The following is a 13,495-nucleotide window of genomic DNA, read 5'->3' as shown; positions in this document are numbered from 1 at the left end:
ATCGATTTTTAACAAAATCGATTTTGGTTATTGGTGTAACTCTAAAACAAATGACCGTAGATGCATGAAATTTTCACTGGTTGTTTATATTTGCATTTTCTATACACAATACAATTTTGAAAATATTTTGACTCTTTTTGAGCTGTTTACGGCCATTGTCAGTTTTCAATTTTTTTAGTTTTTTTTTCTATAAATATCAATAAAATTTTATCTGTTGAGTAAAAAAGCTTGAAAATTTAATAGAAGGCTCCTAGGTTATTGTTTCAAAGGCAGATGAAAAAAATTAAAAATCCTTAGTCACAGTTTTTAATTATAAGCATTTAAAGTTCAAATTTTGACAAAATACGGAAAAATCACGAAAAATAGCAAATTATTTTGAGTTGAAATTCATAAAAATTTTTCTTTTTAAATCTAAGATTTGAAAATGTAATATAAGATTACTCATAAGTTTGTCTACCTTTATCAAAAAAAAAATGTCTAGAAGAAACTTAAATTAAATTTTTATGAGCGTCTGAAATTTATATTTTTACAACATTTGATATTTAATCGATTTCTCATGTAACAATTTTCTTATTTTATATTAATTAAAAAACAAATGACTGTAGATACTTGAAAATTTCACTGAATGTTCATATTAGCATTTTCTATACACCATAAAATGTTGAAAATATTTTGACTCTTTTTGAGCTGTTTACGGACATTGTCAGTTTTCAATTTTTTTAGTTTTTTTTTCTATAAATAACAATAAATTTTTATTTGTTGGGTAAAAAAGCGTGAAAATTTAATATAGGCACAATTTTTTTTTATAAGCATTTAAAGTTCAAATTTTGACAACATTTATCAAATTTATAATTTATTAATTATTTTGTGGTTAAAAATGTATAAAATGTTTAACTTTTATGGCTAAGGATTTAAAATTTAAAACAAGGCTCCACGTAAATAGGTTATATATAAATTACTTTATTCACAATAATATCATCAAATATACTTGGTAATATCATAGGCTGACTGACCGTTTTCGCTCAGAATCGTTTTTCTTATACAATGGTATTATATCATTGAATTCAAATTTAACACCATCCATTACAGTGACCCACTTGTAACCTACTGTACAGCAGAGCGACATCCACTTATCCACCTTTTTAAAAATTCTTATCAGTTATATATTAGTATATATTATAGGTGTAAAAAAAATACAGTATACTATAATTTTCAAATGTCTACTGTTTGGGAAGTTAAAACTAAAAACTAATATGTCAAGTTCTAGATAAAATATTGTTTATCTCTAATTTTTGTATAATAATTGTTTTTGTTTTAAAATTACTCTGGAACGATATTAAATTAATCTGAATGAGCATGTTTTTGCCTATATTTTCTATTATATATTTTCATAAATACGCAACAACCAAGAATAATACAGAGATTGGATCCCTTGTAAATAACTTTGAAAATACATTTATATTTTTTAAAAACATTTTAACATTTACAGTATTTAACCACTTATAAATGCCTGCAATGAGTGATGACATCATCTTAATGACTTAATCTATATAATTACACAAACAATTAAAACCTATATTTTGGTTGTCTGCGTTTTATTATAAATTAACACTAAAAATGATGTCTGTGACGTTTCGTAACTATTTCTCTGCTAGTCACATAATTGCATATAATCAACGTTTAAATAAAAAAATATTTTATTTATAAAGTAATAATTATACTGGTATGAGATTAACCTACGGTAAGTTTAAATTGACAATTCTTTCGTATGCAGAAAATATAACTTGAACTATTTTAAACCGTTTTATACGAAATAATAAATAGTAAATAATACATAAAAACTAAAGTTAGGTGTAATTTATTAGGCCTTATATCACAAGTGTTCTAAAACTTTAACAGTTTATAAATTGTGCGTCATTTGTCGTAGTCCAGTTCTGGATATCACCAGTTCATAAATTGTGCAGGTCGATAGCTCGTTTCGTAAAATGGACGAAAAGTTCCCGTCTTGTGAATTTGGCAATTCCATGTCTGGGATGTAACATATTATATGTATGTTTGTATATATATATATATAGATAATGTGTTCCAATATTTCAACCTCTTTTAATTTTTAATATTACCAAAAACATTTTCACATCAAAACTAAAATACCCCATAAAATGCTGAAGCACAACGAAGTGAAATATTATATTGTTTTATCGCTTATATAAGAAAGTAGGCGATATCCCTGAGGAGATAGCCGTTCGAGTATTCGAGTTATTTTTGTGATTCCATATTTTGTAAGTGTTAGTGGTTATGTGTGTCGGAGGTATTTTATTAATGTTTGGATGTTTTTTGCATTATTCCCAAAAAGCTAACCTATAAGTTTTTGGAATATAAATTTCACCACTTATAAAAATAATTAACCGCATTTCTTTTCTTTCTATACCTACCAACAACAAAATTATAACTTTGATGGATTTCATCTTTAATTATTCGCATACAATATTCATACTTTGAGTGCTTTAAGCTCATCAATACGTGATAATTTAATTATAACAATAAATTATGATGATAATAATACCGACCGCGTTCGGTGTAAGGCATGTAACTACATTAATATATACCTAGCTAAATAAGCTATTTAAATTATTTAAAAGCAAACTATTTTTATTATACTTTCGTGTTATATAATAATATAAATGAAAATATGAAATAACGCTAATATGGGGATGTTTAAAATATAATTTTGATTACCGGCATAGTAGAGCGTGCATCTTTATTGCTTTTTGAAAAATAAAAGACGGAGAAACTTTTATAATATGTATTCTATGAAATGTCTGTTGACTCTTAATTCACCGTCGACGATTCTTTTTGTAGCTATTTCGAAACCAGAATACCTTTTATTGCCTATATATGTACCTCATAAATAGAGCTAAATATATCTGTAATACTATTTACTTTGTTGGTTTTAGTCGCTCTTATTTCAAGTTGTTATCATAATAAAATACAATAATATTTTATTCTGTACTAAATGTATTAATATTTTATTAACAAACTGCTGCAGTGACGGCGAAGGGGGAAGCTGTCAGATACACGGAGTGGCGCAGAGTCTGATTTCCGACGAGATATCAGTCACCGAAATGACAACTGACTGCAGCAAGAGCTCAATCCTGCTCAGGAGCCCCGGATTTCTGCATTCGTCCTGTCCTCCGGCCATGCACAAGTCGTGTTTCTGCATCCGATTCATAGCGGAACACACGAAAATAACGGACGACGCGACCAAAGTATGTTTATATTAACCGAGCACCAATAATTATACTATTAAGTTTTTTTGTAAAATATAATATTAACTCGCTCTCCTAAGTCCGCAGAACGACGTTTACGACGATTCGCGTTGTTTTACACGATTCCGAGAGGAGTCGATGTTTTTAATTTTTTTTTGATACGGTTTTCTTTTTTGAGTAGGATAAGAGGTCTGAAAAGCACAATCATCCATGAAAAATCTCGTCTAGACGGTATTTTGAGGAGGTAGTTTTTCAATTACTTCGAGAGTTTGACTGCATAAGGAAACACGACCAAAAAACGTCGAAGAAGACGTATATAATCATATGTGCGGTCTTAAAGAAATCTATACAAACATAATGATTTTGTAATGTAATTTTGAAAATAATGGGTACTTGTTAGTTATTGCATACAAAAATATACACAATATTAGATACTCGTTATAATACTGAATCGTTTCTCAAGTGTATCTCAATAATATATAATATATTATCGCGGCAAGCGAATAGAGATGAGTGTTCAATATATGTTCAACGTATGAAACGTTATAGGAACGTAGTCGGTCTTTTCAAAATGGTATTCTTATATTTAAGTGCCCAATAATAACGCAATTACTACTCTCAAACTCTGACGATCGAATTTATACCTTACCATATCATTCTATATTTTCCAATCTGCGTTTATAAAATAAATTTTAAATTTTGACCTCTCAAATATACCAACTAGATCCAAAACACATATCACATATCATTCTAAAACCAATAAATTCATTAGAATTGAACATTCGTTAAAATCATAGTATTATTATTTAAAATAATTGTTTGGTAACCTTGGTTAACCAAAAAGTTAGATCGTCTTCGCTCAGAATCCCTTTTAATCGCTTAGGTAGGTATTCGTAATTTAATTCGAATATACTCGACACCTACTGTTGTAAGCTAAGTGATTACCTACTTGGTGGCTTTTTATTTTAATCATTAGATTTATAAGACTGAAACAATTATATTTCTCGTGAAAATGAAACCGAATTTAAATAACACAATAGGTTTTGTCATTATTTTTATTTGTTTATTGAGGCCTCAATGATTAGAAATCTTTACAGAACATTCATATGATTAGGTACATATTTTACGGGAGATTTTAATGAAACACCGGTCATTTTTACTGTTTTTTAAACTAATTTCCACCCGATCATAAAAATAGGACGATCAACCATGGCACAATACGGATAAGGACTGAGGAGCACCCCAGTCTTAATGCATTACTGTATTATATAGTCGTACTCATAATACCTATGTATGATCAATTTATATTTTTGAAAATAAGACCATAAACAATATATCGCGTACCACACACCCTCTCCCGGACCAACTGCAAAGTCGACTCGTGTGTTTCTGAACGTTCGACGGTAAACCCGCAACGCATTATAATATATTATTATTTGACCTATCAAACTTACTGTATTATCATATATACGTATGGCGCAACTCTTTTCCGGCTTACTTGCCCGACCTCGAACGAAAACTTTGCACCGTATAGGTACAATCAATCAATCAACCAATCAATCTCAACGCCGATTCGCTGAGCGCTCGTATCGTAGACAACAATTATTTCCGTACGATTATCCTTCGCGTGCTTTGTGCAGGTGAAAGAAGATTGGAAGTACGTCGCGATGGTCTTGGACAGACTATTTTTGTGGATATTCACACTGGCCGTGTTCGCGGGCACGGCGGGTATTATCCTACAAGCGCCCACGCTGTACGACGACCGGATACCAATCGATAAAAAATTCAGCGAATACCAAACGTAAGTAGAAGGCATAACAATATTGTTATAATGTGTATCATCATATTAAATATATATTAATATAACGCGCAGACGTTTGACAGTGGCGTATCTGAAGCTCAATCAAGTGTTGGTGGTGGTGTTGATTGGGAGGGGGGAGGGGTCGATAAAAACTTGTTCCCTTAAAAAAACTAACGAAACGCAAGGTTTCCCTTAAAACATGGCATTAAACAAACTTCTTGAATATTTTTCTTTTTCAACAGTTATACAGTTAGGTATTCGATTTGTATTATATTCAATGATAGTTCAACAATACAATAATACAATTCTAAATAATATGTTATTAATTGTATTAAAAGAATCAGGACCCCCGGGACGACCAGGGCGTGGAAAAATCCTCCATCACATTTAATATACGCCACTGGACGTTAATCATAATTTATTATTGTATTTGCAGGTAAGCGGACTTTATACGAGTAAAACTAATGAAATGTGCATCACAATATTATTATGATTATATTATTATTGCGGTATTATTGTACTATACCTACATTTGAGAAGCAATATAATATTATACACACCATGTACAGTTGCTTAGGACGATATTGTTTCTGTATAAAAACACATAAAATATATAGGTAATAATATCATATAAGTGTTTAATTTTATAGTTTATACGAACTTCAGAATAATATAACTAAGAGAAAATAAGTTGAACGGGTTGTATTATGGTGCATACTGCATATCTTATAGCTTTTAAACATATTTTTTATTCTAATTTCACGGTGAATAAATATTATGAAATGGTTTTTATTAGCACTATATAAATTATTTGATATTAAATAAAATTCTTTAACACGTTACTACGTTATTACAACATTCTGAACAATTTTTATATCAAGTTAGTTTTTGTCGAGGTAATATAAATTATGCCGTGTTACTAATGATAATACGCATTTTTTGTGGTTAGCAAAACAGTTTAATAATTTAGTTTAAAATAAAAAATCTATAATTTAAATCTATCATAATGATATTATCTGAATCTGATTAATGTTGTGTTAAAAACGATAAGTGTGGTTTGATATACAAAAAATAATAGAAAATAGTTTTAGCTATATTTTATATATAGATATATAGATATACCATATAAAAAATATATATTATACAGACACAATATTAGTCCACCGCCCTGATGTTTATAATATTATTATAATAACAAAATTATGAATTGAACAGATGTTGCGCGGACAAAAGGAAATAAGTCAAATCCATTAATTTTCAGCATTTATTTTAAAATATACTTTGATATTCAAAAATATTTATAATAATATTTTGTACATTTTAAAACCAATGCTTTTCAGTAAACGAAAACAACATCGATTTCTGTATTTGTATTGTTTTATTTGGTTTTTAAAGTATGATTTAAAATGAGAAAAAAATACAAAATCAAATATTTTGATAATGAAAACTACATATAACAAAATAATTTGTTTTCTGTAAGTTAGAAACATAATCGAAAAACGGTCAAACCGACTTATTCCCTTTTACCCGAGCAACGTGTAATGGCCAATTGATCAGAGTGTTTAAAAAGTTTAATAATTACAGGTCACCTAGCATAAGGAAGAAACTGAAGATAGGCCGTTATTGAAATAAAGTACATACAATAATATTATAATTATTATAAATCGATAGCGTTTTTCTCGATTGCAATATTTTTTAAATCTTTCACACACACAACCACATACACAAATCATCCGGCGACATTATACATTTCGTTTTAATCGAACTTTCACTTTTTATCTGAATTTTAATAATACCTACACTTAATCGTCTTAATCGCCGATAACACGAATTTTCACGAATGGTTTTTCAGAACACATATTTAATCGCACGAAATATTATTATATTATACTATATTATATTATATTACATTATATTATATACATTTAGTTTCGGTAATCACCAAGCATGAGCACCCCCATTTTTCGTTTAATATTGCATTGATTCAAATGTTGATTTTGAATTTTTAAGTAGGTACCTACTTATACTCAGAGATTATATTTTCAAATACTTAGTACATGAATGTTTTACGCCATTTAAGGAGTTTTCTGAGGTGGTACAAACTTTTTTCAATTGAGATCACATTTTGATTTTTGAATTTTTATGTAAGTATCTAAATTGAAAACCAAACGCGTAGTTTATTTAGTTATAAAACTTTACGTCTTAACGTACTAACGATAATGATCTACGATAATAGATTTAGATGATTGGGGGATGACCTAGGAATCATTATCATTCATAATTAACATTAATATATTACAACTTTATAATTCGTGAACATTGTCTGAGCTTGTTAGGTAAATACAAGACTACAAATTAGATATTTTATATTTTATGTTATGCCATTTTTAAGAAGTATCAGCCATAACTTAAAGCTTATAATAACTCAGAAACTTGCCGTTAGAATATCTATTTAGATGCATCAAAATGTTCATAAAAAAAAAAGTAAAAAGCGTGGTTTCAGTATGAAAAATATTAAATTTGCATCACCACAACCACAAACCCACTCCTTACGTGGTATAATAAAAATGCGGTGATTAAGTTTACTTCAAATCTAAAAAATTCGAAAAATCAAAATAATTTGAATAAACGCATTACCTGTCAATGGCTAAAAGGGTGGGAGGTAAGCATGCTTGGGGAACCATCCTGTATATTATATAATATTTACCCACTATGTAGATTTATGGAGAAGCGTTATTATGTGTTAGCACTTTAGATCACGTACACATTATGGACGCATAGGAGATTCGACGTGCCTTCAACCGCAATACTATACCGCACACTATTTTTTAAATTTATTTCGTTTATCAACACAAAATATACTCAAATGATTTTTCTCTCAAAAAGCTTAAGTTCCATAACGAGGTAAACAGCTTACGTGGGAAGACCGGTCAAAAATATGATACCACTCAATCGGCGCATATAGTATACCTACAAGCCTATCTAATTTTCTCGTCACATGCTAGACACGCCCGCAACGACCAGCCTTATTATAAGATATTGCGTTCTTCTAAAAACGGCCAAAACGAAATTTAAGTGGCCCCGTCGGGCTAATAGGTAGGTACGTCATTTTTGCACGATATTTAGGTACCTACATTATAATATTATTATACGTGTATATAGAGTCGGACGGACGAAAAGTTATAAAATCACGAAATATATATAAAAATAAATAACGTAGGTTAGGTCACCCACACCTAACATACACATGGCGATAGAAAGACGATAATATATACGGAAATCTATTGAATTCAATTTAATGCAACCCATACACGACACAATTAAACAGCATATATTGCAACATTGTATGGACTTGGATTTAATCACGTTTGGTTAGAAATATTAATAATGTTCCTTTATAATGCGTTTGACTATATCATTGTATTGCCGGTTTAATATTAATAATATAATAATCCAAGTAGGTAGGTAACATTTTTCGATTTATTCGTGTAAATATTTATTTAATTAATTTTACTTGTATAAATTCTATATTTTTCCATTGTCTGCAGAAATTATGACATTTTCTGTACAATATTTTTGTATTTTTTTATTAGCTCATAAAGAAAACGAGTTTTTTATGAATGAAAAGAAAAATCCGATTGGAGGACGCCTTTTACTCGGAAAGGTACGTGGTCTAACAATATAATATTGAATTTCAAAAGCAAATCATTAATAACATTGTAATATAAGTATAATGTCAATTGGATCATTATAATATAACAAAACAATATGTTAATGTACAAAATATTTAATTTAAACTAATAATGATTAACACAGGCATGTGGATGTCTAGTCTCCATTTTGTGTTTCCTAACCGTTTCCTGCACATTGACCAAGCTATCATCAGCAACCTTAGCGCATTATTTTGGGACACGCTTTGACTATTATACGTCATCGGAGACATTGATCCTCCCCACATAATATTTCTGATTTACAGCCATTTTATATTTTCGTACGACATCGAATTAAACTTACTTTTTTTGGTCATAATGATGTTTTGTCCAAGGAAAGTGTAAAAGAAGAACTTCTTAGACATAAATAATTTATATAGATATGAGAAGAATTTTCCAGGAGCCAGATTCCCAAATCCTTGCAAGTGTATAGCAGTAAATATCTGAATAATTTGAATCTGATATATGAATTAATAAATATGATATTGTATACATCGAACAACATTTAAAATAATCAAATTTTTTATAAGATTAGTTTAAATCAAAAACAACTGCAGAAGTGATAAACATGTTAAATGCATGCAACTATTTATAAAATAAAAAAATATTGTTTTAGATCTCATAGTAAGTTGGACAAGAGTACAAAACATACTTCACATATGCAGAACGGTAGATACTATTCACACGTTGTATAAAAATGTATTATACTATCGTTGTTTGAGTGAATTTCAATATTTTCACGATTTAATTTTTATATTAATTACACATCTATGATAATTATTTGTGCCAATTCAGTGTTCATAATTGAAACATTAAATTGTCGATTTAGGTATCACCCATTTAAAAAAGCGACTGTAGTATAATATATACTATATCGGGAGCGGTTCAATATGTAATCTACAAAAAAAAAGGATATTTAACTTTTTTTTTAATTCGATATTAACAATATTTATTATATTTCAACCATAATACATTTGTGTGAATATACATAATAAATTACAAACATAATATTTTATGACTTAAGAGTATAGTTATTACATTTCAAAACCTAGATGAAGATATAATTAAAGAATCAACCATGTTTCCATGATAAATTGGAAAAACGTCCTGGACTTGAAGGTATTGCCTGCTATTACTGAGAGTCTATCTATTCTTCACTTGAGAGTAAGAAATTATAAGAATGTTACCCAGATTAAGAGAGCTAATACAATGAGAGTTTTTAGAATAGCACAGCATTCTGTGGTTAAAGACGAAGCACAAGGAAAAAGCTTAAATCGAATTTGAAAAAACCATGCAGATTAAATCCGAAGTTCTGGAACAAAATATGCGTAGCCAATTTTATTGCTGATGGTAAAGCAGAACCATTTGTAAAAACAATTAGCAAGATTACTTAGGAATGGTTATGGCTTGTCAACGTGAATGTATTGACTAAAAATGAACCGTGAGTGTACCACTATAGATGTATGACAAATGAAGTTTGGAGTAATCGTTACCGATTTTAATAACGTAAGAACTTCAGCAGAAGAAGTTAGTGATCCTTGTAAACCCGAATAAGAATCAGTGAGAGAAACTAAAGCACAATTGGTATATGAAATTAGTGGTGTAAATCTGTGAACAAACCTTAACTGCAGAGGTCTATAGTGTGTAGAATAAGATTGAAAAGACAAAAATCACGTACCTATTGAATGACTTTTCATATTAAATCATAAATAGAAAAATTCACTATAAAAATAAAAAATGTAAATTAACAAAACAGTGAATATTTGAGACGCAGAAATACGATACATCCAATTAATAATTGTGTCTACTGTCTACTAATACGTTTGATAAACTATCGCTTAATATATTAATATCAGTTTTATTAGTTTTGTAAAATTGTTTATAAAATATAAGTGTAAGTAGGTTTACCAGGTACCACCACAATTATTTACGAGTAGATTGGACATATATTGGACCGCTCTATATACTCAATAACCGTTCCGTCTCGTCATTATATTGTTTTCGTTTTACATTATAACAAAACGGTGCGATTATAAAATATTACAATATACCGTACAGTTTGTTATTGTGTATGCGCAATAGGAAAGCTGCAATATTCTTGTCGATTTTAACGCATTCGTGTCTCGCACGTATTTTAAATGTACACACTCAATACCGTATACACTACGTAGATAATCATAATGACTTTTAGCGATAATATTCTGCACACATTGTTTGACCGCGGTACATTGTTGCATACGGCTACTGTTTCAGATATACATCGTACAGTCTGACGCAACGCGAGGGCACCTAAAAACAACGAAAAAAATCAAATTCCAACGCCGATAACGTCATTTTTGTAGTTGCAGTTTCAGTTGCAGCGGTTGTACATGAATACAATATGACGATAATAATAATAATAATAAGTTAGCCAAAAAAAAAAAAATAAAAAAAAATTATAATTATGTTACGTTTTGTACGTTTAAATGTTGTTATATATTAAGTTTTGTTATAATACTGATAACGATGATTTCAATGATGCCCAGTAACAGAGTAATTTATTACGCAATAATAATAATGATAATTCACAGACGCTGCAGTACGCGGTGTGCCCAATATAAAAAATATTGTATTATTAATTATTATTATTATAATGACAAAATGTATGTTTATTATTATTAATTTATTGTTGTGGCGATGATTATAATATAATATTATTATTATTATCATTCGGGTTGAATTATTATTTAACATTGGATAATATTATAAACTATCTACTATTATTATTATGATTATTATTGATTATGAAATATGCCATTTACTAACGATAATATTTTTTACGTGTTTATGTTTTTTTTTTATTATTTATAGTTGTACTGCGTTGTCATTGTGCAGAAATATATATATTTAGATAGGGTCATGCGTAGAGTGCCTTAAACATAATATTAATATATTCCTTAGCCTATCGTATTTACATTCTAGTCGTATAACTTATCGTTTTACTCTTTTTGTATAAGGTCGGATTTAAAGTTATGAGCGTTTGTTGCCTACGTGCCTACGTTTCATTTGAAGAATATAATAATGTGTATGAAAAAACTGCCAAAATGTGTGTAACGTAAAATAATTGATGTCTTATATTAATGTTATAGTTAAGAATATCAATAACAACCTTAAACATTTTGTTACACGGATAATTTGTACGCACCTAAACCGGGTTAACTGTATTCTCTGTGAATTGTTATTGTTATAAAATAATTCCTGTGACATTTGCTAATGACTCAACAAATAAGATTAATGAAGATGTATAATATTACTGTTATTTTATTAAGCTGATAAAAGTTAAACATTTTCTACTTTTTTAATATTATCGAATGGTGAATCAAAAATTTGACTCAATATTTTCAATAACTAAATCACTAACCATTAATTTTAATATAATCCAAATAGATCAGTCTAGAAGAATAGATTGGACCTTTCGTATACTGAACATCGGAAGCGTCCATTGATTACTATTGTTCAACTCTTATCGCTCAATTATCCAAAATTTGCCTAGCCAAACTAAAATATTAATATTAAAAGCCAAAAATCTTTATCGGACTCAAATATGTTATGCCCACGATAATAATTATTTATACGTTTAACTGAAATCTTCACGCGAATGAAAATTCAGAAATCATGTTAATAACCGCAACCGTTATCCGGATGTTGTAAATATTGTGAATTTAGAGTTTAATGTTAATCAGCTGCGATCGAATTAACGGGGGAACCAAATTTAGCATTACTCGTAGTCTTGTTAACTACAGCCGCAGGCGATACACCGAAATTAAAAAATTAGAACATTATTGCTCAATGGCTTTAATTTCGTTTTTTTTTCTAAACTTTAAGAAATAATAATATCATGTTGAAGGATTAATATCCTAAAAAGGATAAAATATCCTTAATTAGGAGACATAAATTATCAACTGTTATTCAAACGAAAATCGTAGATTCTACTGATTGAATAATATTTACGTTTATATTTAAAGTGCATGCTGTGGCGTTAAATATATTAAGTGAAACTATAGTTTGATAGAACTATAGTGTAATATAATATTGTTTTAAATATATAGAAGTCGCATGGCCAACACTCGTGTTGTTCTTGATTGTGTGCTTAATTATGAAATAGTTAAAACGAAATATTCAAGAATATGTACGTTAATAATGTTATAAATGTAATGCGTGTGTAGGCAAAGTTGAATTGAAAATATTTTAATAAGTACCTACCTGTGTTATTTTTTTTTCTGCTAGGGGGGTGGGGGTTACAATAAACTGTGATGTATTATAACGTTGTTAGAGTAATATCTGTTTATGACTGTTTGTTATAATAAATGCATATAGAAGGAACGTAATGAATATAAACAAAATCTAAATACATTATAATATAGACACATAATTAACAAAATAAAAATGTATGATATATTGTGTAATTTTGTATATTTATTTCGATTCTAATGGTTATTCTCCGTTTCGGCATTGTTGTAAGGAGATAATTTTACGATACTTCACGGGAAAGAACCAAACACGCGGTGTCATCTTTATTCAACGAAGAAATACCCACAGAACGTGCAGGTAGGTACTAGTATATAAATGAACATAATTGAAGACGTGGGTGCAACAAACAGACATCTCCATTTTTATCAAAAATTGGTTTTTCATGGAATATTATTCAGAAATATCTATATTTTGGTACATAAATCAGA

The 13,495-nt window shown here is 29.0% G+C and overlaps 1 protein-coding gene across 7 annotated transcripts in view; it reads left to right on the top strand.

Moving 5' to 3' along the window:
* LOC132946947 (acetylcholine receptor subunit alpha-like) overlaps positions 1 to 13,222 on the top strand; it is a 177,297-nt gene extending 164,075 nt beyond the window's left edge. For 3 of the 7 annotated variants that reach the window (XM_061017069.1, XM_061017068.1, XM_061017075.1), the window contains 5 exons: positions 3,047 to 3,266; positions 4,907 to 5,067; positions 6,652 to 6,700; positions 8,661 to 8,731; positions 11,031 to 13,222. In XM_061017069.1, coding sequence (XP_060873052.1) covers positions 3,047 to 3,266; positions 4,907 to 5,067; positions 6,652 to 6,694 — 424 coding nt within the window. In that variant the 3' untranslated portion in view covers positions 6,695 to 6,700; positions 8,661 to 8,731; positions 11,031 to 13,222. Of the gene's footprint in view, positions 1 to 3,046; positions 3,267 to 4,906; positions 5,068 to 6,651; positions 6,701 to 7,953; positions 8,631 to 8,660; positions 8,732 to 11,030 lie in introns of those variants that run through there. The other 4 variants (XM_061017074.1, XM_061017070.1, XM_061017071.1 and 1 more) reach the window with 4 other exon arrangements.
* Positions 13,223 to 13,495: the final 273 nt, after the last annotated feature.

This window comes from Metopolophium dirhodum, chromosome 6, assembly GCF_019925205.1.
Source record: "Metopolophium dirhodum isolate CAU chromosome 6, ASM1992520v1, whole genome shotgun sequence".
Taxonomy (NCBI): domain Eukaryota; kingdom Metazoa; phylum Arthropoda; class Insecta; order Hemiptera; family Aphididae; genus Metopolophium; species Metopolophium dirhodum.
This window is presented reverse-complemented; position numbering and strand designations above follow the sequence as displayed.